The sequence below is a fragment of the Podarcis filfolensis genome (assembly GCF_964270895.1).
Source record: "Podarcis filfolensis genome assembly, chromosome: 2".
NCBI classification, from domain to species: domain Eukaryota; kingdom Metazoa; phylum Chordata; class Lepidosauria; order Squamata; family Lacertidae; genus Podarcis; species Podarcis filfolensis.
Window position 1 is genome coordinate 4,034,732 of NC_139605.1, and position 25,240 is coordinate 4,059,971.

The window sequence follows — 25,240 nt, forward strand, 5'->3', positions numbered from 1 at the left end:
TTCCAGAGGTCCGTACTTAACCTGAAACTGTTCTTAACCTGAAGCACCACTTTAGCTAATGGGGCCTCCTGCTGCCGCCACGCCGCTGGAGCACAATTTCTGTTCTCATCCTGAAGCAAAGTTCTTAACCTGAAGCACTATTTCTGGGTTAGCGGAGTCTGTAACCTGAAGCGTATGTAACCTGAGGTACCACTGTATTGTCTTCCTAAGCAACTACTCTATTCCGAACTTAAAAATGGAAAGTGTAATGCTCTCTCAAGGCAAATCTAAAAAAATGTAGTATAAACACCGACAACTGGGAAACACTTGCCTGCGAGCGCTCCAATTGGAGAACAGTCTTTACCAAAGTTGTCATGGGCTTTGAAGACACTCAAACTCAGGACTAAAGGGAGAAATGTGCTAAGAGGAAGGAACGTTTGACAAACCCTCATCGTGATCAGAATTCCTGCCTGGAAACGTATGTCCCCACTGTGGAAGGATGTGTGGATCCAGAACTGGCCTCCACAGACGCTTATGGACTCACTCCTAAAACTGTGTTCATGGAAGACAATCTGACTCGGCTACGAGTGATCACCAAAGAGGAGGAGGATGCTTGAAGGAGTTCTGGGTACACTTGTTTCTGTTTGAGAAACCCTGCCTCACTCCCAGGAGAGGTTATAGCCCTTTGAATCTGTGTTGTTGAAGGATCCTTGTAGGGATGAAAGAAGGAACAGGAGCCCCTTTTGACTCCTTCTTCCAATCCTTTTATGTGGGAGCGTCTTTTTGTCTCTGGTCTCTACCATGGGGTCTTTCAGTCCCTCCCCAAATAGCTTGCCCTCTTTGAAAGGGTCACTGGTTGAGCTGGCTTTGGAACAAGTTAAATTTATTTCTGTTTCTTCAGAACTGGTGTGCTTAAAAAAAGAATCATTTCCCCCCCTTAAGCTCCTTACAGGAAAACCTACAGAATGGGCAAATTTAACCAAATGTCTCTACAGCTTATCTCATTCATGCTTTTGCCATGTTCTATATCATTTTGAACCCTTGCTATGGGAGGTCTTCTGGTTAATTTTTTAAATCTAAGCTGTAATAGTTGCTATAGAGCAAAGCCTTGTGTGAGCTACCTGCTCCCATTCATAGGCTCAAAAAAAGTCTTTTGAAGAAAAAACGGATTAAACACTCTTGAAAGAGATTTATATATGTGAAAGGCAGGGCCAGCCTCATCTGAACAATTGCATTCCATCGTTGTGAAGCCGCTACAGAAAAGGCCCTGCTGTGTCCATCTACCCGTCCAGTCATGTTTATTGACAGACCCTGAAACAGTCCTGGGAACTGGATTGCAAGTTGCAGGCAAGAACATGTGGGTGAAGGTGATCTTTTTATCAATCTGGTCCCTCTGCCATGCAGGGCTTTATACAGTGCTTGAGGATGTATTTGAACTGTGGGGCAACTTGGGGAATCATTTCCCCTACCCCCAGTATGTAGAAACCCCTTCCTGGTGTAGGATATGGATGCCCCTGTTAGACTGACCTCCCACTTAGCATAAGACCACCATGTGTGACTGTACAATGGAGGAACAAAACAAAAAAATTCCTTCCAGTAGCACCTTAGAGACCAACTAAGTTTGTTATTGGTATGAGCTTTCGTGTGCATGCACACTTCTTCAGATACACACAATGTACAATGGAGGGTAACTGACAATCTGGCAAAATGGATTTGTTATCCCTAGAAATTCCGCACACGGGAAGTTGCCTTCCAGTGAGTCACACCATTGATATGTCTGGCCAAGGACTGTTTACCTCGGGTGATGCTGTGGTTGAAACCACTGAGCCTCTTGGGCTTGCCGATCAGAAGGTTGGTGGTTCAAATCCTCGCACTGGAGTGAGCTCCCGTTACTCTGTCCCAGCTCCTGCCAACCTAGCAGTTCGAAAGCACGCCAGTGCAAGTAGATAAATAGGTACCGCTGTGACGGGAAGGTAAACAGCGTTTCCGTGCACTCTGGTTTCCGTCACGGTGTTCCATTGCGCCAGAAGCGGTTTAGTCCTGGCTGGCCACATGACCCAGAAAGCTGTCTGTGGACAAACGCTGGCTCCCTCCCTTAAGTACATCATCAGAAGACCAGCGAATGCATTTGTTTATGAAAGGAGCAAACATAGTCCATCAAGAATATCAATAGTAAATCAAAAGTGCACTGTACATAAAAAAGTTAGACTACAACTCTATGAATAAATAAACACTATTGCACACAAGGATTTTAGCATGCAAGATTAAAAATAACTATAGACTTAACCATGCCTAAAACCTACCTTGGTGCACCTACACTCAAAGAACTCCTTGGTTAAAGCCTCCTGCTTTTCCAGCTGTCCTAACAGTATCATGTTCTAGGGAACAAGCTCCTACAGGTTAGGAGAAATCACATCCATGATAATCTAAGATAAAACACTGTGTGTGTGAAGTCTGAGCTCAGTCAGGGATCAGTCTAGGAACCCGACCCAGCTCTTTTGCTCTCTTCAAAATCTCATACCTTTCCCCATACAATATACTGACACCTTAGTCCTCCCTCTCTTAACACCGTCATGCTTGGTGCCGCAGGATGCCAGAGGCTACCATAATGATGGGATGCTAGGAAGGAGACGAAGTTCATCACTGAAGGCTGCTGGTTCCCCTGCGCCTCACCATCCCTCAATCGCAGCCCAGGCGGTCTTGCCCAATCTTTAGCCCAAACTCTGCTGCCAACCACCAAATTAGGCCACAGCTCCTAACTCTATGCATCCCCTTTCAAGGATCTGTTAAGTCACTGGCAGGAAACCTACGGCTTTCCGAATGTCAAAAATCCCATCAGCCTCAGTCCTTACGGCCAATGGTTAGTCGTCTGGTAATATCTGGTGAACCACACACTCCTCACGCTTGCCTTAAGCAATGTGATAAATCAAATGAATTCATGAGGAATAGTCCTTTAAAAATGATCATCTCCAGCATCCCTGTTCATGTTAAGATGACTGAGCGGCGCTTATTGTCTCTGTGCTAAGCATTCCATTCATATGTTGGAGCTGTTGGTGTGTTTGTACCACGTGTGTTAGCCATTACATGTATGATCACCCTCCACATGCTTGCAATTCTCCCATCACCGCAAGAGAGGCTGGAGGAGGGCAGTGATGCACACGTAGATGTCTGGCAAAAGTTTCCCATAACCCAGAAGTGTTAAACAACTATCGCCCACTGGCCTACATCCCTTGATATATCAGCTGAAGCTATTTTAAATGTCTCCCTGCTATCACTCTGGTGTGTGTCCTAAAATGTCTCGTAAGGTTGCTGCTCCGGCTGAAATTCTTTCCACACTCCATGCATTTGAATGGTTTCTCCCCTGTGTGGCTTCTCTGATGCTTAGTAAGGATACTCTTCGCACTGAAGCGCTTTCCGCACTCTGTGCATTTAAAGGGTTTCTCTCCTGTGTGTGTTCTTTGATGTGTACTAAGCTGACTGCTCTGACTGAAGCTCTTTCCACACTCCATGCAGGGAAACGGTTTCTCCCCTGAGTGCGTTCGAAGATGTCGAGTCAGGTGGCTGCTGGAGCTGAACCTCTTCCCACACTCCATGCACTGAAATGGTTTCTCCCCGGTGTGTGTTATCTTATGTGCATGAAGGCCAGCAAGGTGGCTAAAGCTCTTTCCACACTCTGTGCATCGAAATGGCTTCTCGCCAGTGTGGATTCTCTTATGTGTAGCAAGGCTATTGCTGTGACTAAAACTCTTTCCACACTCTGTGCATTTCAGCGGTTTCTCCCCTGTGTGGGTTCTCAGATGTACAGTAAGGTTAATGCTTTCACTGAAGCTCTTTCCACACTCCATGCATTGAAATGGCTTCTCTCCGGTGTGGGTTCGATGATGTCGAGTAAGGTGACTGCTAAAACTGAAGCTCTTTCCACACTCTGCACATTGGAATGGTTTCTCCCCTGAGTGGGTTCTCAGATGTTGAGTAAGGTGACTGCTGAAACAGAAACTCTTTCCACACTCCACACACTGAAATGGTTTCTCTCCTGTGTGTGTTCTTTGATGACGAATAAGTTGAGAATGCCGAGTAAAGGTACTGCCACACTCCACACATTTAAATGGCTTTTCTCTGGAATGTGTTATCTGATGCCGAATAAGGTGACCACTCTGACTGAAGCTCTTTCCACACTCCAGACATTTAAATGATTTCTGTCCTGTGTGGGTCCTTTCATGTAAGGTGAGGCAAGATCTCACAGTGAAGCGCTTTTCACACCCGGTACATTTAAATGGTTTCTCCCCTGTGTGAGCTCTCTGATGTAAAGTCAGGAGACTGCTCCAACGGAAATTCTTTCCACACACTACGCACTCAAAAGGTTTCTCCCCTGTGTGGGTTCTGTGATGTGCAGTAAGGTGACTGCTCTGGCTGAATTTCTTTCCACACACCATGCAGTTAAACGGTTTCTCTCCGGAATGTGTTATCTGATGACGAATAAGGTTACTGCTCTGACTGAAGCTCTTCCCACACTCCATGCATTTAAATGATTTCTGCCCTGTGTGGGCTCTTTCATGTAACGTGAGGCACGATCTCACAGTGAAGCTCTTCCCACACTCCATGCATTTAAACGGTTTCTCCCCTGTGTGTCTTCTGTGATGTAAAGTAAGGAGACTGCTCAATCGGAAGCTCTTCCCGCACTCCATGCATTTAAATGGCTTCTCCCCGGTGTGTGTTCTGTGATGTGCAGTTAGGTGACTGCTCTGACTGAAGCTCTTCCCACACTCTCCGCATTCAAATGGTTTCTCCCCTGAATGTGTCATTTGATGACGAATAAGGTTACCTCTCTGACTGAAGCTCTTTCCACACTCCATGCATTTAAATGCTTTGTCTCCTGCGTGGGTATTTTGATATTTTGGTAAGCTACTGGGCACGGTCTTTTCACACTCCATTGGTTTAAATGTGTTCACCCCTGTGTGGATTTTGTAATGTGTGTTTAATTGTGATTCATATCGAAATATCTCTCCACATAGTGGACGTAATTTCCTGCTGTTTTCGTTGTGCTCCTCCCGTGAGATTGGGGGTTCATGGGCGTCAACGCCCAGAGAAGTAGAGCATTTCGTTTCTTCGTTCTCCGACAGGTTTCCTTCATCCTTTTTGAGTTCTCTAAGATCTAAAAACATTTCTTTCTGTGATTCACTCTTCGTTCTTTCCAACGGCACCTCAGAGAGCTCTGTATAATTCCAGTGGTTCTGCCCATAATCTGTTTGTGTGGAGATAGACAAAAGAAAACAGCATTTGAATTCAAGGCAGAAACAAAGGACTTCCTTTGGGATCAATGGCTTTTTAATGTGCAATGTTTCGTTATGTTTTTATATACAGTGGAAGCTGCTGGGGTAATCAAGTCAGATGCGTGGGGTACAAATAATAAAATCATCACCACCATAATAAAACCCAAGTAGCTGCTTCTCCAATTTTAGCATCTTCACACATGGACAACCCCTCCTTTGACTATCCAAAGCTGAAACCGAGGTTGCCTTCTGAATATGTTAGTCTAAGGCAGGGATGTCCATCACGATCTACTTGTCGAGCCCTGGGAGATTTTGGTAGATCATGGTCGATCACGGGCTCCCTTTCATTTGCGGTGTCAAAAGAGCATCTGGCCCCGCCCCCCATTTGCACGATTGCTATAATGGAAGACGGCATTTTTACCCTGAGGCTGATTGTTTCCTCAGCAATCTTTTGGTGAGTGAATTTTCCCCTTTCCCCAAGTTTCAAATCTCCCCTCCGTAAAAGTAAAAAAAGCTCAACAACTTAGACCTGAAACCCCCCCCCCCCCCAAAAAAGTGGTAGATCACTGCCAAATTTTTATTCTGTGAGTAGATTACAGTCTCTTGGGAGTTGTACATCCCTGGTCTAAGGCAATCACAGAAAATTTCTTTTAGGGTTCATTTCCCACTTTCTGTCACCAGGCACAGAAGTCTCTGTTTCCACCATTTTCCTTTCAATTCCCCATTCAGAAACTCAACAGTAACAAAGGTGCCAACTTTACACTGGTACTTTAGTGCCAGTTTCTACTTCTGTCACTTTCTTCCAGGCCAATCACATTTCCATTGGCATATTATTCCCTACGTTTGTGATATTTATTTTCAGCTAGCAGAAAATGCTTGCCATCAGTGCACTTTCAAAGGATCCTGTGCACCATATTGATTAAAAATGGCAAGTGACATTTTCACGATGGCCTGTAGAGACACTGGGGTTCCTTGAGAGGTGATGGGACCTGGGAAAAGTTTTGAGGGCCATGTGGCTTTCCCCGTTTCAAGAAGTAGCACCTAGCCGACATAGGTAGTAGCCACTGACAGTCTTATCCTCAATGAATCTGTCAAATCCCCCTGGAAAGATGTCCAGGAAGAGGTCTCACAGCTTGTTGGGTCAATTTGCCTGGAATATTACTCCAAAATGGAGAATCCTTCAATTCCCAGACCAAAAAGGGCCCCACAACACATCTAGGCAGAGCTACCTGTTGATGTCTCTCCTTCTTTGAGATCCTGGATAAATGGATATTCTCCCCCGCAAGAATGGAGGTCTGATTCTTTCAAGGGAACAAAAAATACTAGTTACTTTTTGACCACAAAACATCCATCTGTTCCAAGTCAAGCAACTTAAAAGGTGCTTTATCTACTGGTTCCTTACCTGTGCTTCATCATAACATTCCAGGCTCAGTTACAGCAATATAGCATGCACATAAACAGGTAGGCAGCTACAATTCTAAACCGAGCTCAACCATTCCAAATGGAACAGAACCATACCAGTTCATAAAGGGAGGGGGGTTCTACAAAAGACAAAGGCTGAAAACTCTACACTATAGATGATAGATGCATGACTTGTCGGGAGAGCGCTCCACAACTGCCACAAAGAAAGCCTTCTTCTCACAATACCGATGGCAGCAGAAATACCAGGAGGACCTCCTCTGCAGATCTTAACACCTGACATGGTCCTTATGGAAGGACACCAACTTTCAAATATTTTAGGCTTAAGTTATTTAGGGCTTTAAACACTAATGTGAGCACCTTGACCTGAACCCACAAACGAACTGGCAACACCTGGTGCAGCAGCTTTGAAACAGGGATTGTGCATGTTCCAAACGAAGAGGAGGAGTTTGGATTTGATATCCCGCTTTACCACTACCCTAAAGAGTCTCAAAGCAGCTAACAATCTCCTTTCCCTTCCTCCCCCACAACAAACACTGTGTGAGGTGAGTGAAGCTGAGAGACTTCAGAGAAGTGTGACTGGCCCAAGGTCACCCAGCAGCTGCATGTGGAGGAGCGGGGAAGCGAACCCGGTTCACCAGATTACGAGTCCACAGCTCTTAACCACTACACCACACTGGAAGCCAGCCAATTGGGTTGCTGCATTTTGGACCAGCTAAAGTATTCTAATAGTCTCATAACAGGCAGTCTCACGTAATGTACATTGAAATAGTTCAATCAGGAGGCTACTAGAAAATGGAGCACAGTGAGAAATCCACCTCTATCAAAGAGGGACTGAAGTTGGCGAACCAGCCAAAGCTGCAAATATTAAGTTTTTAAACAAAATTAGTCTACAGTCGTACCTCGGCTCCCTAACGCCTTGGGAGTCAACTATCAAAAACCGGAAGTGAGTGTTCCAGTTCTTTTGGAAGCTGAATATCTGACGGGGCTTCCGCAGCTTCCAATTGGCTGCAGGAGCTTCCTTCAGTCAATCAGAAGCCGTGCTTTGGAAGTTGAACGTTTCAGAAGTTGAACGGAGTGTTCGACTTCCGAGTTAAAACTGTACTATGTGATTGGAAATAAAATCTCTAAGCAGATAGATAGATAAAACTTTATTCACATTAGCCAATGGCCATAGCAATGGTAAAACCTTACAGTATACACAGAAAAGGAAATAAAATAGGCTGCTTCCTGTGATTGTGAAAAAGTCCCTCCTCTGTTTATGTGAGAGAACCCGATGAAACCATTCCCCTGTCTGAGGAGACGAGATAGGAAAGGCTGCCTGGGCTGGGAAGGAGGGTCTTCAGCTCTAAGGCTCATTTGAAGGCAAGTTTTTGATTTATAACCAACCCTCAGTACTTGTTTTTATCCCTCTCCTCCATTTTACTTTTTAAGTTCTTTTAGTGCTTCCTCTAGTGCTGAGTCCTGTTGTTTTAACATTGTTTTATCTCGTTATTTTGGGATGCAGGTGGCGCTGTGGGTTAAACCACAGAGCCTAGGACTTGCCGATGAGAAGGTCGGCGGTTCGAATCCCCGCGACGGGGTGAGCTCCCGTTGCTCAGTCCCTGCTCCTGCCAACCTAGCCGTTCGAAAGCACGTCAAAGTGCAAGTAGATAAATAGGTATTGCTTCAGCGGGAAGGTAAACGACGTTTCCATGCGCTGCTCTGGTTCGCCAGAAGCGGCTTAGTCATGCTGGCCAGATGACCTGGAAGCTGTATGCCAGCTCCCTCGGCCAATAAAGCAAGATGAGCGCCGCAACCCCAGAGTCGATCACGACCGGACCTAATGGTCAGGGGTCCCTTTACCTTTATCTTGTTATTTTACTGCTCTAACTGCCCCATATTGTGAGGCTGCAAGAAGCTGGGCTGGGCTGGGCTGAGCACCTTGCCAGGCACTGCCAAACGAAAGCTCGTGTCAAACTTTATAAGATACAAGCTATAAATTAAGGAAGAGAAACGCCCTAATCGTCAGAGTTGCCGGCGAGCCCAAGTGGCAGCTACAGTGAACCCTCAAAGTGCTTTTTTCTGCTGGATGGCACTGACTCTGTCCCTGCAGATTCAAGGCCAATGTAACTGGAGATAATTGACTTCAGCAAACCATCAAATCTCTAAGCAGTTTTTATAAATAGAAAATACATATAATATTACAGTATAGTGTAGTATTTACATACTGCTCTATTAAATAACAGGGATAAGTATCTGACATGGAGGGGGGCTGACATAACACAACATTAGAGACAGTACAGTCAGTGTTGGTTCTTCCCCACATGCCAGAGGGCAGTGGGGCTTTGTTGAGCAGCTCAGCTGACAGGTGGGGACGTCCTCTTCGGGCTCTGGGGTGGGTCTCCATGCAAGCCACTAGGACTCCCTATGGTGCTCACACTTTACGCAATTTCACTTACACGTGTGGTTCCTTGGAACATAACCCCTGCATAAATGGGGAGTCGCCTGTACCTTGGTTTTCGAACAGCTTAGTTCTCGAACATTTTGGCTCCTGAACGCCGCAAACCCAGAAGTGAGTGTTCCGGTTTGCAAACTATTTTTGGAAGCCAAACGTCCAACGGGAGCTTCCTGCAGCCAATCAGAAGCCACGCTTTGGTTTCCGAATGTTTTGGAAATCGAATGGACTTCTGGAACAGATTCCATTCGACTTCCAAGGTACGACTGTATTAAGAATTCACTGTATAGTGAGCCTACACTTACTGTATAGTTTCCCACAGCATTCTCTCACAAATGTACCCACTGACCCAAAAGGATGGCAACCCCTGCTATGCAATATGGCAGTACAGAAATACTTGCAGGGCTTCAGAAACAAATATAACACCAGAACAACTGTACGGAATACTACAAGATTTTAGGAGGAAATCAATTGCAGCCAAAGCATTAGAGGTGGGAAACTTTTGTGGGGACAAAAATGAACATGGGTTATGAGGATAAACCAAGGTGAATGTCTGGAGGAGCACAATGAATTCATACCTTCAACATCTATCCATGAAGGAAGTGCCCTTACCTAGAGAGGCCACCATCTCATAATTCTCCACCATGACATCCCTGTGCAGAGCTCTTTGGCCAGGATCCAGCAGAGCCCACTCCTCCTCCGTGAAAAACACAGCCACCTCCTCAAAGGTCAAGAGAACCTGGAATAAAAATGAAACACAAATGACCAAAACTGCACAATTATCCCAGTTTGAAAAGAGGAAACAGTTAATGTTGCTCTATGTGTGGTTCCATTTACTGACCACTAGGTGACTTTGAGATTTTGCAGTGCAAAGAGAGAGAGAGAAAGGAGTACAGTGGTACCTCGGGTTACATACGCTTCAGGTTACAGACTCCACTAACCCAGAAATAGTGCTTCAGGTTAAGAACTTTGCTTCAGGGTGAGAACAGAAATCGTGTTCCAGCGGTGCGGCATCAGCAGGAGGCCTCATTAGCTAAAGTGGTGCTTCAGGTTAAGAACAGTTTCAGGTTAAGAACGGACCTCCGGAACGAATTAAGTACTTAACCCGAGGTGCCACTGTATTAATTCAGAGTCCCTTGTGAGGTTCTGGGGTTTTGTACATAATATTTTATGCACAGGCATTAATACTCATTAAGGTAAAAGCAGAGGGAAGTACGTTAATAATTATTATTATTTGCCACATCCACTGGGCTGGATTTCAGCAGGCACTCTGGGAGGCTTCCAATACATTAGAGGAATCAAACAAAATGTTAGGGAGCTGTAATAATAATAATAATAATAATTTATTACTTATACCCTGCCCATCTGGCCGGGCCTTCCAAGCCACTCCCAACAGAATATTAAAACACAATAAAACATCAAACATTAAAAACTTCGCTAAACAGGTAGGGGGAGTGAGTGAGGTTGGAATATTGGTAGTGACTGGCAATTGGATATGAGTTTGAAAGGGAGTTTGAGCGCTGATGGTGAAACTGTTTGCAGTTCAGTTCAAGCAGAGTCAAGCAGAGAGTTGTAGAGAGTGGAGTTTGGGAGATGGTGTTGAGAGACTTGCTGGTGGATGTAAAGCAAAGCTAATTTATCAGTATAGCTTCAGCATTTTAGTAGTCAACTGTGGCATCTGCATTGAGATAACAAAAGTCTGAAACAAAGCTGTGGTGGCTACTTGCCCCAAAGTGGAAAGAAGCAGAAGTCCCAGCAAAGGAAGGATGGATACAAAAACTTATGGAATATGCAGAAATGACGAAACTTACCAGAAGAATAAGAAATCAAGATAACAAACTTTTTATAAAAGAATGGGAATAGCTTACTGAATATTTACAGATAAATTGCAAACAGATAAAACACATTGGCAGGATTACTGCAATAACCTGCAGTTTCATAAGAGTATATATTCAAAGTAGATAAGTAAATGAGTAAATTAAATGAATTTGGATATGCAGAAGATATTTTAAAAAATAATTTAAGGAACCGCAGAAAGAGGGAGAAGGAAGTCAAACTTTGAAATGTTAAATTGATTGTGAAACTAATGAAATGTATAAACTGGAAAAGTATAAATAAAAACTTCAAAAAACAACAACACAGTCTGAAACAAAGCACTCGTGTATACCAAGTAGTCATGCAACCAATGTTATTCATTTGTATTCAGTAAATTAATTGTATTCCACCACATGCATAATATTTCATTATGCTGGGAATGGAGTACAGTGGTATCTCGGGTTAAGTACTTAATTCATTCTGACTTCCGGAGGCGGCGCCAACGGCAATGGCGGTCTCCTTCTGAGTAGGAGGAGAAGCCCTGTAGAAAGTGGGTCTGTTCCGCTACGGCGAAGCGGGGACCCGATCTGAAATCGCAGGCAGAAAGAGCCTGCGAGCGTGGGACCCAGCAGGCACCTTTTGCGCCCCCCGTTTTTGCGAGGGAGCCCTGAAAGGGGTTCCGGTGTGCAGCGGGAGCGGCGCGGTGCTACGGGTCGATTGCTGCGTCTACAGAGCGAAGCCGCGTAGCTGTTGCCGGAGAGCGCTGACCTTTTTCCTGTGAAATTCGGCTCTAAAAGAGAACACCCGTGAGTAGGGGGACTTAAGAAATTTGGATTTGAGAACAAAAAGGACTGAATTTGGGCTCCGAAGCGGAAAGGTGTAAACAGGAAGTCCGCCTTTCCGCTTTGTAAAAGATCAAAGCAAAGACCTTTCTGTGCTATTACTTTAATGTGGATCGTTCAACTTTAACTCTAAGCACTAAAAGAGAGAACTCCCCTGCAGGGGAAGTTGAGAAAGTGACTGTATTTCTTCTGGGGATCTTCTGGGAATTTAAAAAGACTTTTTATTTGAACTCTCATGGGAACGGTCTGTCAGATTAATGAGGTTTGCTACATTTGAGCTCGCATTGACTGTGGATACAGTAAATATTTGATCTAACTCTGCAAGAAGATACATTTCTGAGTTTTACTGATCTGAATACTTAGTTTCAATTAAAGAGGGGATACGGAAAGCTACAAAAAGACTTGTTTGTCTGGCTATTGAGAATTTTATGGCAGCCACTGTATCCCCCTAGAGGACTATTGAAGTTAATACCTGACTGGAGGAATTTTCCACTGTCAACTTTGGGGACTTTCCACTACAAGGCTTGCCTGTGGGAATTGACCTTGACTGAAGATAAAGGGGAATGACTGAACAAAGAGCAACAAGATCCAAGGTCAAAGTCCAACAATCTACTTCAATCTCCCAGCAACGTAGGGCATCTGTGCCTGGCCTCCCTGTGACTCAGGAGGAAGACCCAGGGCAAATTGAGCCAAAAGGAATGGCCTCAGAAGGGGAATTTACATCTGTGTTGAATAAAATTTACGAAAAATTGGAAGGCCTAAGTAAACAGGTCTCAGATCAGTCAGCTGAAATTAAAGGGAACACAGCCAGTATTAATTCAAATACCAAAGCTATAGAAAAACTGTTGGAGGAATCTGCGACTACTAGGAAAATGGCCGAGGAGGCAAAGGAAAAAGCTGTGGCTGTGGAGGAAGAAATCAAACCAATACGTAAACAGATTGGGGACCACCAGGCCTTATTGTCTATGGTTGAATTGAGAGAGAGACAGACAAACCTGAGGATCAGGGCGGTGCCAGAACTTGAGAGAGATAATTTGAATGACTATCTTTCACAGGAATTTCAGAAATTCTGGAACTTGGAGCTGGATAAAGATTTTAAGATAGTGAGCGCCTTCAGACTTGGAAGAGGAGGGAGGAAAAACAGGGTGAGAGACTGTTTGGTGACCCTCCGATCGAAAGAGGAACGAGACAAAATATTGAGTGCTCACTTCCAGAAGACCCTAGAGATTAATGAGACCAGAGCGGAGATTTTTAAAGATATTCCGAAACACCTTTTGGATTTGAGAACTAACTACGGAGACTTGGTGGCTTTGTTGAGAAAGAATACTATTGTTTTCAGATGGGAGTTCCCCCAGGGACTGTCCTTTACATTTAAGGGGAAAAAGTTCAGAATCAGATCAGTGGAAGATAAGGAAAAATTTCTGAGAGATTTTGAAGAAGATCTACAAAAGGAAGCGACAGATCTGCCAAAAGCCTTGAGACCAGGAGCTGGCATAGCACCACCACCTTTGGAATTTGACAAATCAAAAAAGAAGATACCACCGCAAGAACTTGACGAGCTCTTGGGAGCGGCTGGAGGAAATTAAAATAAACACACCATGTCTCTGCAATTATTAAGCTGGAACATTCACGGTTTTAACTCGCCGGAGAAGAGGAGGAAAGTATTTCATTTATTGAAAAAGGACCAATTGGATCTAATTTGTTTGCAGGAAACTCATGTGGTAAGGCTCCACAGGAAAGTTCTCATTAATAAAAGACTGGGTCAAGAATTTATTTCATCGGACAAAGTCAAAAAGAGAGGAGTTGTCATATACGCTAAAGAGAGCCTATCACCGAAATTTGTTTTTAAAGATGAACAAGGAAGGTTTATTGCAATTGAGATTCAACTACAAGGTGAAAAATATTTGATTTTAGGAGTATATGCACCAAATGAGGGGAAATCTGAATTTTTTAAGAAATTGCACGAGACATTGTTGGACTATATGGACTATAACATCATTTTGATGGGAGATATGAATGGAGTGGTATCTACTAACATGGATAAGTCACAAAGACAGGTGGTAACTAAAGATGGAAGACTACCTAAAACTTTCTTTGAATTGACTGACAATATGGATTTGATTGACACTTGGAGAACTAAGAACCCCCTTGGAAGAGAGGGAACATTCTTCTCTGAAGCCAATATGACATGGACAAGAATTGATCAAATATGCATAACTAGAGGACTGGCACCCAAGATTCGAAAAGTGGAAATCTGCCCCAAAACTTGCTCCGACCACAATGCAATAAAGATGGAGATGAAACTAATGCCAATCGGCTCCTTCAGATGGAGGATGAATGACGCCCTGTTTAGAAACCAGGAGGTGATTAAGAAGGCCCAAAAAACATTGAGAGACTACTTTGAGATAAATTTAAACACTACGGTGGAAAAAAGAACAGTCTGGGACGCAAGCAAAGCGGTCATGCGAGGGTTTTTGATTCAACAGAATGCAATAAAGAAGAGAACTCAAAATGAGAAAAAAGATAAAATTTTGGAAAAAATAAAAGAAGGAGAGAAAAGATTAAGAGCGAAACCAAAATCCCAAGAGATTCTGAGAGAAATTAAGTTATATCAAGTACAATATATGATAATGATAAATCAGGAAGTGGAATGGAAAATTAAACAGATGAGACAAAAGTCTTTTGAATCGGCTAACAAATGTGGGAAACTGCTTGCATGGCAGATGAAGAAAAGACAGAAACTAAACACCATAACAAATTTGGAAGTAAATGGAAAGATTATACAGAACCCACTGGAAATTAGAAACTGCTTCCAGAGATTTTTCAAACAACTTTATACACAAGGGCCACAGAAAGAGGTTGAATTAGACCAATTTCTGAGGAAAAACGGATTACAAAAAATCTCTCAAGAAAAGAGGATAATGTTGAGTGACAAAATTACAGAACAGGAAGTGGAGGGTGCCATTCGGAACATGCAGTTGGGCAAATCTCCAGGACCAGACGGCTTAACCTCCAAATACTATAGAGTTTTGAAAGATTGGTTAATTCGACCACTAATGGAGGTATGCAATGAGATACTAGAGGGGAAAAAGGCGCCGGAGTCGTGGCAGGAAGCTTATATTACACTTATACCAAAAACTGAGTCTGAAAAGACGCAACTTAAGAACTACCGCCCCATATCCCTTCTTAATGTGGATTACAAAATATTTGCGGACATTTTGGCAAATAGATTAAAGAAAGTACTACTGGAAGAGATTCATAAGGACCAAGCGGGCTTTCTCCCGGGTAGACACTTGTCGGACAATACAAGGAACATAATCAACATCTTGGAGAAGTTGCAAGTGAATATAAACACCAAAGCAGTTTTAATCTTTATAGATGCGGAGAAAGCCTTTGACAACATCTCTTGGAGTTTTATGAAGAAAAATCTTCAGGGGATGGGGGTGGGTCAAGGGTTTGAAAATGGTATAAGTGCAATTTACTCAGAACAAAAGGCTAAATTAATTGTGAATAATATGGTGACAGAGGGATTTAAGATAGAGAAAGGTACACGACAAGGCTGCCCAATTTCCCCATTGTTATTCATCACAGTCCTGGAGGTATTATTGAACATGATTAGAAGGGACCGTCTGATAAAAGGCATTCAGGTCGGAGCTAAGCAATATAAATTGAAAGCTTTTGCAGATGACTTAGTTTTAACATTACAGGAGCCAGAATCTAGTTCGAAAAGAGTTTTGGAAGTGATCCAAGAATTTGGGCAGATGGCTGGTTTTAAGCTGAATAAATCTAAAACAAAAGTTCTTGAGAAAAATTTAACACCGATTGAGAAAGACAGGTTTCAGAAGGAGACAGGCCTAACAATAGTAAAGAAGGTTAAATATTTGGGGGTTAATATGACTGCTAAGAATTTAAACTTGTTTAAAGACAACTATGAGAAATGTTGGCTAGAAGTGAAGAAAGATCTAGAGATATGGTCAAACTTGAAGCTTTCCTTGTTGGGAAGAATTGCGGCTATAAAGATGAATGTATTGCCAAGGATGTTATTTTTGTTTCAATCTTTGCAAATTGTGGACAAGATGGACTGTTTCAAGAAGTGGCAGAAGGATATTTCTAGATTTGTCTGGCAGGGCAAGAAGCCTAGAATAAAATTTAAAATACTAACCGATGTAAGAGAAAGAGGTGGCTTCGCCCTGCCAGACCTGAAACTCTATTATGAATCGGCCGCATTTTGCTGGCTGAAAGAATGGCTGCTTCTTGAAAACACTGACATTTTGGATTTAGAAGGTTTTAATAATGTCTTTGGGTGGCATGCATATCTGTGGTACGACAAGGTCAAAGCTCATAAAGCATTTAAAAATCATATTGTCAGGAAAGCATTGTTTAATGTCTGGTCAAGATATAAAGACTTATTGGAGAACAAAACCCCAAGGTGGTTGTCACCAATGGAGGCAAAGGCACTCAAAAAGTCCAATATGGAGGCCAAATGGCCGAAATATTGGGAAATATTGGAACAAGAAGGAGATAAATTGAAATTGCAGAGTTTTGAGAAATTAAAAGATAAGGTGCGAGATTGGTTGCACTATTTTCAAATAAGAGAAGCCTATAACATGGATAAAAAAATAGGTTTCCAGGTGGAAAAATCAAAATTGGAAACTGAGTTGTTAGAACCCAAAACTAAAATACTTTCAAGAATGTATAACTTGCTGCTAAAATGGAATACGCAGGATGAAACAGTTAAATCTGCTATGATTAAATGGGCACAAGATGTTGGTTATAACATCATGTTTGCTGACTGGGAACGGTTGTGGACCACAGGTATGAAATTTACGGCATGTAATGCCCTAAGAGAGAATATTATGAAAATGATATACAGGTGGTACATGACACCAGTCAAGCTTGCAAAAATCTACCATTTGCCTGACAATAAATGTTGGAAGTGTAAAGAAAGTGAAGGAACATTCTTTCACCTTTGGTGGACATGCCCAAAGATTAAGGCTTTCTGGGAGATGATATATAACGAAATGAAAAAAATCTTCAGATATACATTCCTTAAGAAGCCAGAGGCCTTTCTCTTGGGCATGGTGGGCCAATTGGTGCCAAAGAAAGATAGAAATTTCTTTATGTATGCAACAACAGCAGCAAGAATTCTCATCGCAAAGTATTGGAAGACACAAGAGCTACCCACCCTGGAAGAATGGCAGATGAAGCTGATAGACTATATGGAATTGGCGGAAATGACTGACAGAATCCGAGACCTGGGAGAAGAGTTGGTGGAAGAAGACTGGAAGAAATTCAAAGACTATCTTCAGAAATATTATAAAATCAATGAGTGTTAAAAATGTGCTTGGATGGGTAATAAGTGGTAATTAATGATAAAAGTTATTAAGACTATGCAAAAAAGGTATTGATAATTGGTTGAAAAATAGGGATATAGTATATGTTATGGTACAAAGTTTAAACATTTGACAAAGGGTAAGAATTTGCTGAATTAAATATTTGAATGGGAATACAAAAAGGGGAAGGTGCGAGGAGGTCAAGAACATAAGCATATGAAATTGAGGCTACTGGAAAAATGGAATGATTTCATTTTTTCTTTGTTTAAATGTAATTTTTCTTAACTAGTTGTGCTTTTCTTTCTGTATTTTTTTTTTCCTTTTTTTCTTTTTTGCGTGTTTCTTTTTTCTGTAATCTATGGTTTTTTATTCTGTGAATTTCTATTTTTCTTTTTTTGTAAAACTTCAATAAAAATCTTTTTTTAAAAAAAAAAGTACTTAATTCATTCTGGAGGTCCGTTCTTAACCTGAAACTGTTCTTAACCTGAAGCACCACTTTAGCTAATGGGGCCTCCTGCTGCCGCCGCACCGCCGGAGCACAATTTCTGTTCTTATCCTGAAACAAAGTTCTTAACCTGAAGCACTATTTCTGGGTTAGCGGAGTCTGTAACCTGAAGTGTATGTAACCCGAGGTACCACTGTATTCAGATAGGATATGTGGTGGCAGCAGGAATGGAAGAAAGGTTATAGAAATTCCCACCAAAACCCAACTCTGTTAAAGGGGTGGGGGGAGGTAGTACAAGGGACTGCCAGAACATCTCATAGCAAGGGTGTGCATGACACAACAGCCCTCCCCAATTCTCCTTCCCTTACCTGAGGTGGCTGCCCAGCAGCTCTTTCCATTCCGGCCCAAAGAAGAGACAACCAAGATGCCTCTGAGGCCATCGCGCTGCCTTTGGGGTGTGAAGGAGGCGGCATAAACCAAGCCAACCTTGGGCCTCTCACAATGGTGCCACAACACACTTTAAAGCAGAGAGAAAGATCTCAAATTGGGCGATTCCAGTGCCTGCAGGGGCCAGAAAAGGAATAGGAAGAATTAAAACCTTTATACAAATGTGGGTTTCACGGATTAAAATATTTTAGAATACATTTGGGGAGCCTTAACTGCTCTGAATAATGTTCTCCTTTTTGCCGAGTTTGCTTCAGTATGGCTGACCTGCCAGGGCCTTCTCAGTGATGGCTCCGACCTGGTGGAATGCTCTGTCCCATGAAACCAGGATTTAACTTCCTTCCGCAGGGCCTGTAAGACAGAGCTATTCCGCCTGGCTTTCAATTTGAACTTAGCCTGATCTTTTATTCCCCTTCCTTCCCTCCCCCTCCCCTTTTTGTGAAGATTACCCGCTCTGGGATCCCACAGCTAATTCTCCCCTGGTCTCCTTGCTGGCCCAAGTGGGACTAATTTAGCCAGCTAGCTAAATTAGTGATCATCATAATGTTTGATCACCTGGTGATCATCTAATGTTTATTGGACAGATTTCCCCCCCTAAATTGATTTTGAATTCTGAATTTATTGTTATTCACGGTTTATACTGTATTTTATGCTGTTTTTTGTTGCATCAATTGTTTTAAATTTGTTGTTAGCCGCCCTGAGCCCGGTTTTCTGAACCAGGAAGGGCGGGGTATAAATAAAAAAATATTATTATTATTGTATTAACGTTTATGCCCTAGATCTCTGTCCCCCAACAATTTCATCCACACTCCTGCCTTTTCTTTCTGCTTACCAGAGAGTCTCTCCTCCAACCCCTGAATGATTTCAGGCTTTGTAGCTGGGTCCTTTTCATCACATATAGTGCATCAAATTAAAAAATAAGTCCTCATGCACACCCACCAAATGTCATATCCTGGATGGCGTAAAATACTCTTTGTACATATTGTAAATAAACGATGCTTCAGGACTTCCCAAAGAGGCATTTGCAATCTCCCTATAGCTGTTCTGTTGATTCCAAAATCCTGGGGAAAGAGAGGAAATTGGAAGTCAAAAGCAGGCTCCTTTGCCCATGGTGAGAAACTGCCACACAACTACAAAAGCACACACCCAAATCAGTCACAGTCCTCCACGTCAAAGCCCACAGGAAAGCAACTCAGCCCCACTAGAACCTGATAGACCCCTCGGCCAAACAAGAAGACCCACTAAAGGAACATTCCTAGGGGGAATCCCAGAGCGAATCTACCAGACAACGTCTCATCCTTGAACTGGCCAGAGGAAGAAAAATCCAGCTGTCCAGGCAGAAGAGGCTGAGGAGGAGGGGACTGAAACAGAGCAAACAGCTAAGACGTTTTGGACCGAAAAAGGGCAACTCAAGCAACAGAAGATACTTAAATAGACCCTGCTTTCCACTGAATGGCCACAAAGGGGGCAGGTGTCAGAAACGAGGGCAATGATGTCTATTGAATACAGATTTGGTCACAAATACTGCTACTAGCCAGCTCAGAAGGTCCAAGAGAGGACCTTCTCCTGGGAATCAAACAAATGCCAACTGACCTGTAGAAAGCACAACCTGAACAGAAAAGAGACAATGCACGTACTTTTGCAAATCAATAAAATCTTTAATTAAAAGCTACTTTTTTAAGAAATTGGGGAGAGTGCTGTAGCACTTGGGTCCTCTTTGCAGGCTTCCTGCCAGGGTAGGCATTTGGCCCCTGGGAGTCTCTGCAGAAAGGAGAGGGGCCAGCAAACCTCTGTAAATGGGAGAGCACCAGCCTGGCAACCCAAATTCACCTTTTTTAATTTTTTTAAATATTATTTTTATTGAATTTTACAAGAAAACAAAACAAAAAACAATACATAACACTGTAAACACATTTAAATATGTTTTCCAAAATGCAAACGAAAAAAGAAAATACTTTTCATAACCAATAATATTACCAAATTCATGCTTCAAACATTACAATATATAAATCTGAGTTAAAGTATTATAAAAGACTTCCACCGCATTCACCTCACATCTTAGTTATCTTGCTTGCCTTTACACTTGATCTTCAATCATTTCCCTTCCTTAAGATTCTTTCATTATTTTTTTTTTATTAAATATTTATTGGTATTTTCAAAAAACACACAACAAACAAAAACAAAAAATAAACAAAATAAAAACAACACAAAAAAACATATTCAAAACTAAACAGAAAAATAGAGAAAACACATACAGTTTCTGATACTTATTTTCCTCAACCTTATTTCTGAGACCTCCTCACACCTCCCCTTCTTGTATTCCAATTTAAATTGTCAATTCAGCAAGTCCTTAACTTATTTCTTCACCTTAACTTATTTATTCTAACATACTGTTATTTTACTTTACACTTGATCTTCAATCATTTCCCTTCCTTAAGATTCTTTCATAATCAGTCAAATCTTTATGTTCTCTATATTCTTCACAAGGTTAGTCTAGACACAACCAAACTTTCATATTTGAGCCCTGCTTGTATAAATATTCGTTTAAGCATTCCCACTGTTTCTGAATTATAATTTTTGATTTATGCCTTATTAAATCCTTCAGTTTTGCAAATTCACCTTTTAATTTAATTTTATTTTTAAGGTCGCCGCATTAGAAGGCTGTATCAACGGGTTGCTGCCTTGGCTCTTGAGCACCTCCTTCTCCCTCTTCTGCCTCCCTTCAAGACAGAATAGTAGACTCACAGAGTTGGGTGGGACCCCTGAGGGACATCTAGTCCAACCCCCAACTCACCCTTCCCCCCCAACCCAGGAATCTCAGCTCAAGCCTCCAGGGCCGTTTGAGGGAAAATATCATTTATGTTCCAGTTTATTGAGGAAGAGAAATTTTGGGAATCTCTCTCTGCGGAGCAGAGATGCAAAGACACCCCCGCCCCAATTAGGACGGGAGGGCCTCTACCCCTCGGGATGAGGAAGCCCCGCCGGCCTCCTGGGACCTCCCCGCCGCCCACCTCGGAGCAGGTATCGGCCCTTCCGCTCCCTTCGCCGCCGCCTCCGTCCGCCAAACAGGAAGTGGCGACCATAGAGAGGGAGGGGAAGTAAGCGCCTAGAAGCGGCCTCAAGCTCGATTGCGCGCAGCGCCACCTGGCGGCTGCCGGTGCCTCCGCGTCACCGGAGAGGAAGGGCCCTATCTGGCTGCCTCGTGTGGGTCTCCTGCAATTGAGAAGATAGATAGATAGATAGATAGATAGATAGATAGATAGATAGATAGATAGATAGATAGATAGATGTGTGTGTATGTGTATATGGTCTCAGTGCATGTTGTTGTTGTTGTTTAGTCGTGTCCGACTCTTCATGACCCCATGGACCAGAGCACGCCAGGCACTTCTGTCTTCCACTGCCTCCCGCAGTTGGGTCAAACTCATGTTGGTAGCTTCGAGAATACTGTCCCACCATCTTGTCCTCTGTCGTCCCCTTCTCCTTGTGCCCTCCATCTTTCCCAACATCAGGGTCTTTTCCAGGGAGTCTTCTCTTCTCATGAGGTGGCCAAAGTATTGGAGCCTCAGCTTCAGGATCTGTCCTTCCAGTGAGCACTCAGGGCTGATTTCCTTCAGAATGGATGTGTTTGATCTTCTTGCAGTCCATGGGACTCTCAAGAGTCTCCTCCAGCACCATAATTCAAAAGCATCAATTCTTCGGCGATCAGCCTTCTTTATGGTCCAGCTCTCACTTCCATACATCACTACTGGGAAAACCATGGCTTTAACTATACGGACCTTTGTTGGCAAGGTGATGTCTCTGCTTTTGAAGATGCTGTCTAGGTTTGCCATCGCTTTTCTCCCAAGAAGCAGGCGTCTTTTAATTTCGTGACTGCTGTCACCATCTGCAGTGATCATGGAGCCCAAGAAAGTAAAATCTCTTACTGCCTCCATTTCTTCCCCTTCTATTTGCCAGGAGGGGATGGGACCAGTGGCCATGTATATGTATATGTATATGTATATGTATATGTATATGTATATGTATGGGGGGAGGCAGTCCCCGCCCACATAATCAGTCACTGCAGCAATGATCTATTTTTGGGGCGGGGGAGCAGCCTCCTCAAATATTTTATGGGTATGGGAATGAAGGCATGGTAGTAGCCAGGATTTATTGGGGGGCAAGTTTTATGTTGTGAGGTGGCAGAACAAACTTACCTGCAACGCAGCTAGTTAGTTAGCATGGGCATAACCAGGATTTTGAGGGGGGTGGGCAGCCAAAGGTTGCTTTTTTTTAAGGAATCACTGTTTGTCTTCAGAAATCACTGATAAAAGTATCCTGTAGATAAGACATTGCGTAGGGGCTGGCTACTACTGGGAGCGGGGGCCAGAACCTCAGATAATTGAGTACTTTCAATGCTTTCCACTGATATTTGTGGATCCTGTCCCCCCCCCCCAGTTGACTACACCCAGTTAAGTATTTTTATTTATTTGAATTAGGGCAGGCACCCCCAAACTCGGCCCTCCACCTGTTTTGGAACTACAACTCCCACCATCCCTAGCTAACAGGACAAGTGGTCAGGGATGATGGGAATTGTAGTCCCAAAACAGCTGGCGGGCCGAGTTTGGGGATGCCTGATTTAGGGGGTACAGCTGCAAACTGCCCCCCCTCCCTGCTACGCTGATACGGAAAGGGGGGCATGTCTTCTTCACCTTCTTCTTCGCTACAATATATCAATTTATTTCCAATTGTCAATGTCAAAAGGGACTAAAATCTATAAAATTCATAGAAAATCAACGTGCCAATTTGCTCAATTTCTCTAGGACCCCATCACACCTCCCCTGTCCTCCATAATCCCTCAAGCAAGGTGTCAAGACCCTAATCCTGTCAAATCACTCTGCCAAGCCTTTCCTCCAGGAAATGCCAGTACATGGACCATTGTCTTCTCATCAGGATGTGCTTATCTGCGCGTATCTCCAGCTCTGCATATTCCCCCCTCCCTCCTCCATATGTTAATCCTGTGTAACCCAACCTCTTCTTAATGTATTCATGATGTAATATGTGTAACCCAACCTCTCTTTAATGTATTCATGATGTAACTGGGATGTATTTTGCACTGTATTCTGGGACATGGAGGGAAGTTTCAAAAGTTTATGTCACCCCTTTCTCGCTGTTCAATCTCGCCTTGAACCTGTTGCGCAATAAACTTGGATCTTCTGCAGCTTGCTCCTGTCTCCGGCTGAGCTCATTTTCCTCCGTAGGGACTTAGTCCGACGAGCTGGGTGGCTGAGCAGCCTCGCACCCAGATTTTTACCGTAACATACGCCCATGGCCAAAGGGACCTCAGCCGGTAGGAGTTGGCTCTATTTGTGTTGCCGGGTGGGCTGGAGGCGGACTTAGGGGAGCATGACCGCTTCGCCCAGCTGAGAGGGCACTGCAACAACGACTTAGAGCGGAAGTGGAGTCGTGGTGGTGGTGGTGCTGAATTTTAGTGTTGTACACGGCGCCAGTGGCGTTGCGTCCTTTGCTGGCACCCGGGGTGCCCAGGCATACTCACACACCATGTGGGAGAGCGGTAGGACACTGAGGATGAACAAAACTTACTGCGACATCACAGCTCTCACTGCCGGCCACATGCAGGGCACAGAGGGTTCACGGAGCCGTGTTGCGGCACCTGCCCACCCACCTGCACTGGGGAGCAGCGCAGCTGGCCAACCCAACCCTTGGCAGGCACACCCCTCCCCTCACTGGCTGGGCTGCCATTCAGTGAGGGGGCCATGCGTCAAGCGGAAAGCCAGGCCAGGCTCTGGGGCCCAGAGATACCCCCAAAGGGCAGGAAGGGAATCCCTGCGTGGGGCATCTGGTTTGCGCCCCCTCAGAATCATGTGCCCAAGGCTACGCCCCTCTGATCTGCTGAAATTTGAAAGGCCAAAGGCCACTACTGCATTTTCTGCTAGCTTAAACCGTAAATTTGACGTGTAGAGCAGCACTGCTGTACAGTAGTACCTCGGTTTATGAACTTAATCCGTTCTTAAACCGGAACCGTTCTTAAACTGAGGTGCACTTTCCCTAATGAGGCCTCTGGCCACCGGTGCCTTTCCGTCGTTCAGATTCTGTTCTTAGACCGAGGTAAAAGTTCGCAAACGGGGACACTATTTCCGGTTTTGCGGAGTTCGTAACCCGAATCGTTCGTAAACAGGGCTGTTCTTAAACCGAGGTACCACTGTATTCTGTCATTTTCGTTTCGTATAACAGACCAAGCTTTCTTTATTGCTTTTGTGTAATAACTTCTTGTGGAGAAAGGTAAAGGTAAAGGAACCCTGGATGAGTAAGTCCAGCCAAATTAGACTATGGGGTGCGGCACTTATCTCGCTTTTCAGACCCGAGGGAGCCGGCAATTGTCTGCAGACAGCTTTCCTGGTCATGTGGCAGCCAGGACTAAACTGCTTCTGGCACAACAGGACACTGTGACGCGTGCCAGAGCACACGGAAATGCCATTTACCTTCCCGCCATAGCAATACCTATTTATCTGCTTGCACTGGTATGCTTTCAAAATGCTAGGTTGGCAGGAGCTGGCACAAATGCCTTGTGATCAGCGATCAGCAAACCCAAGGCTGAATCTACACATATATAAAAGGCACCGTGAAAATGCTTTTTAAAAAAAAGTTTTCTAAAAATATGGAATTTGCCATTAGCTCACCATCGCCATCTAGTGTCACATTTGTATAATGCACATAAAGCGTTGTATTTGCTGCTGTATAGCTGAGTTCCAAGAGGCTTTAGACCACAGAGCCTTTGCTTCTTTACTTTTACTTCTTGTGGGCATGGGGTTGCGGGCAAACACATATTCATAAACCGACGCACTTCATAACTCTAGCAAAATATCCAATGTGTGTATGAATACACGTGAGTGCTGGACATGCATGTTCAGACACATACTTGCAACTCTTTAATGGATGTGGTTTAAAAACAATCATTTCCCTCTTAAATGTTTTATACAAAAATCCACAGAAAAGCAAAGTTTAACAGAATGTCTACTGCTTAGTTCATTCATTTATGCTTTTATCATTAAAAATTTGAGCCTGAAATTAAAGAAAAATTAAAAAATTGACAAAGCTGTTTACATATGTGAGATGCAGGGTCAGCCATTATCTGTACAGGAATTGTGGAGCCACCACTGAGAAGTCCCTGTTGTGTCTGCTTACTAGTCCAGTTGTATTTGTTGACGGGCACTGAAAAAGCCTATCAGCTGGGTTGCAAGATCCGGGCAGGATTATAC

General features: G+C 43.5%; 2 protein-coding genes across 12 annotated transcripts in view; one reads left to right on the forward strand and one right to left on the reverse strand.

The window, feature by feature from the left end:
• Positions 1–2,093: 2,093 nt before the first annotated feature.
• The window catches only part of LOC310756542 (uncharacterized protein), a 45,325-nt gene continuing 22,178 nt past the window's right edge, over positions 2,094–25,240 (reverse strand). For 3 of the 11 annotated variants that reach the window (XM_083600790.1, XM_083600791.1, XM_083600787.1), the window contains exons 4-5: positions 6,479–6,550; positions 2,094–5,221 (exon numbers count right to left, since the gene is read on the reverse strand). In XM_083600790.1, coding sequence (XP_083456916.1) covers positions 3,228–5,221; positions 6,479–6,550 — 2,066 coding nt within the window. In that variant the 3' untranslated portion in view covers positions 2,094–3,227. Of the gene's footprint in view, positions 5,222–6,478; positions 6,551–9,717; positions 9,845–17,908; positions 18,102–18,816; positions 19,046–20,039; positions 20,110–20,603; positions 20,966–20,995; positions 21,068–25,240 lie in introns of those variants that run through there. The other 8 variants (XM_083600794.1, XM_083600792.1, XM_083600788.1 and 5 more) reach the window with 7 other exon arrangements.
• Positions 7,194–25,240, forward strand: part of LOC310756926 (uncharacterized protein) — a 74,657-nt gene continuing 56,610 nt past the window's right edge. Inside the window, exon 1 of the mRNA XM_083601873.1 lies at positions 7,194–7,213. The gene's annotated coding sequence lies outside the window, so the exon portion shown is untranslated. The remainder of the gene's footprint in view (positions 7,214–25,240) is intronic.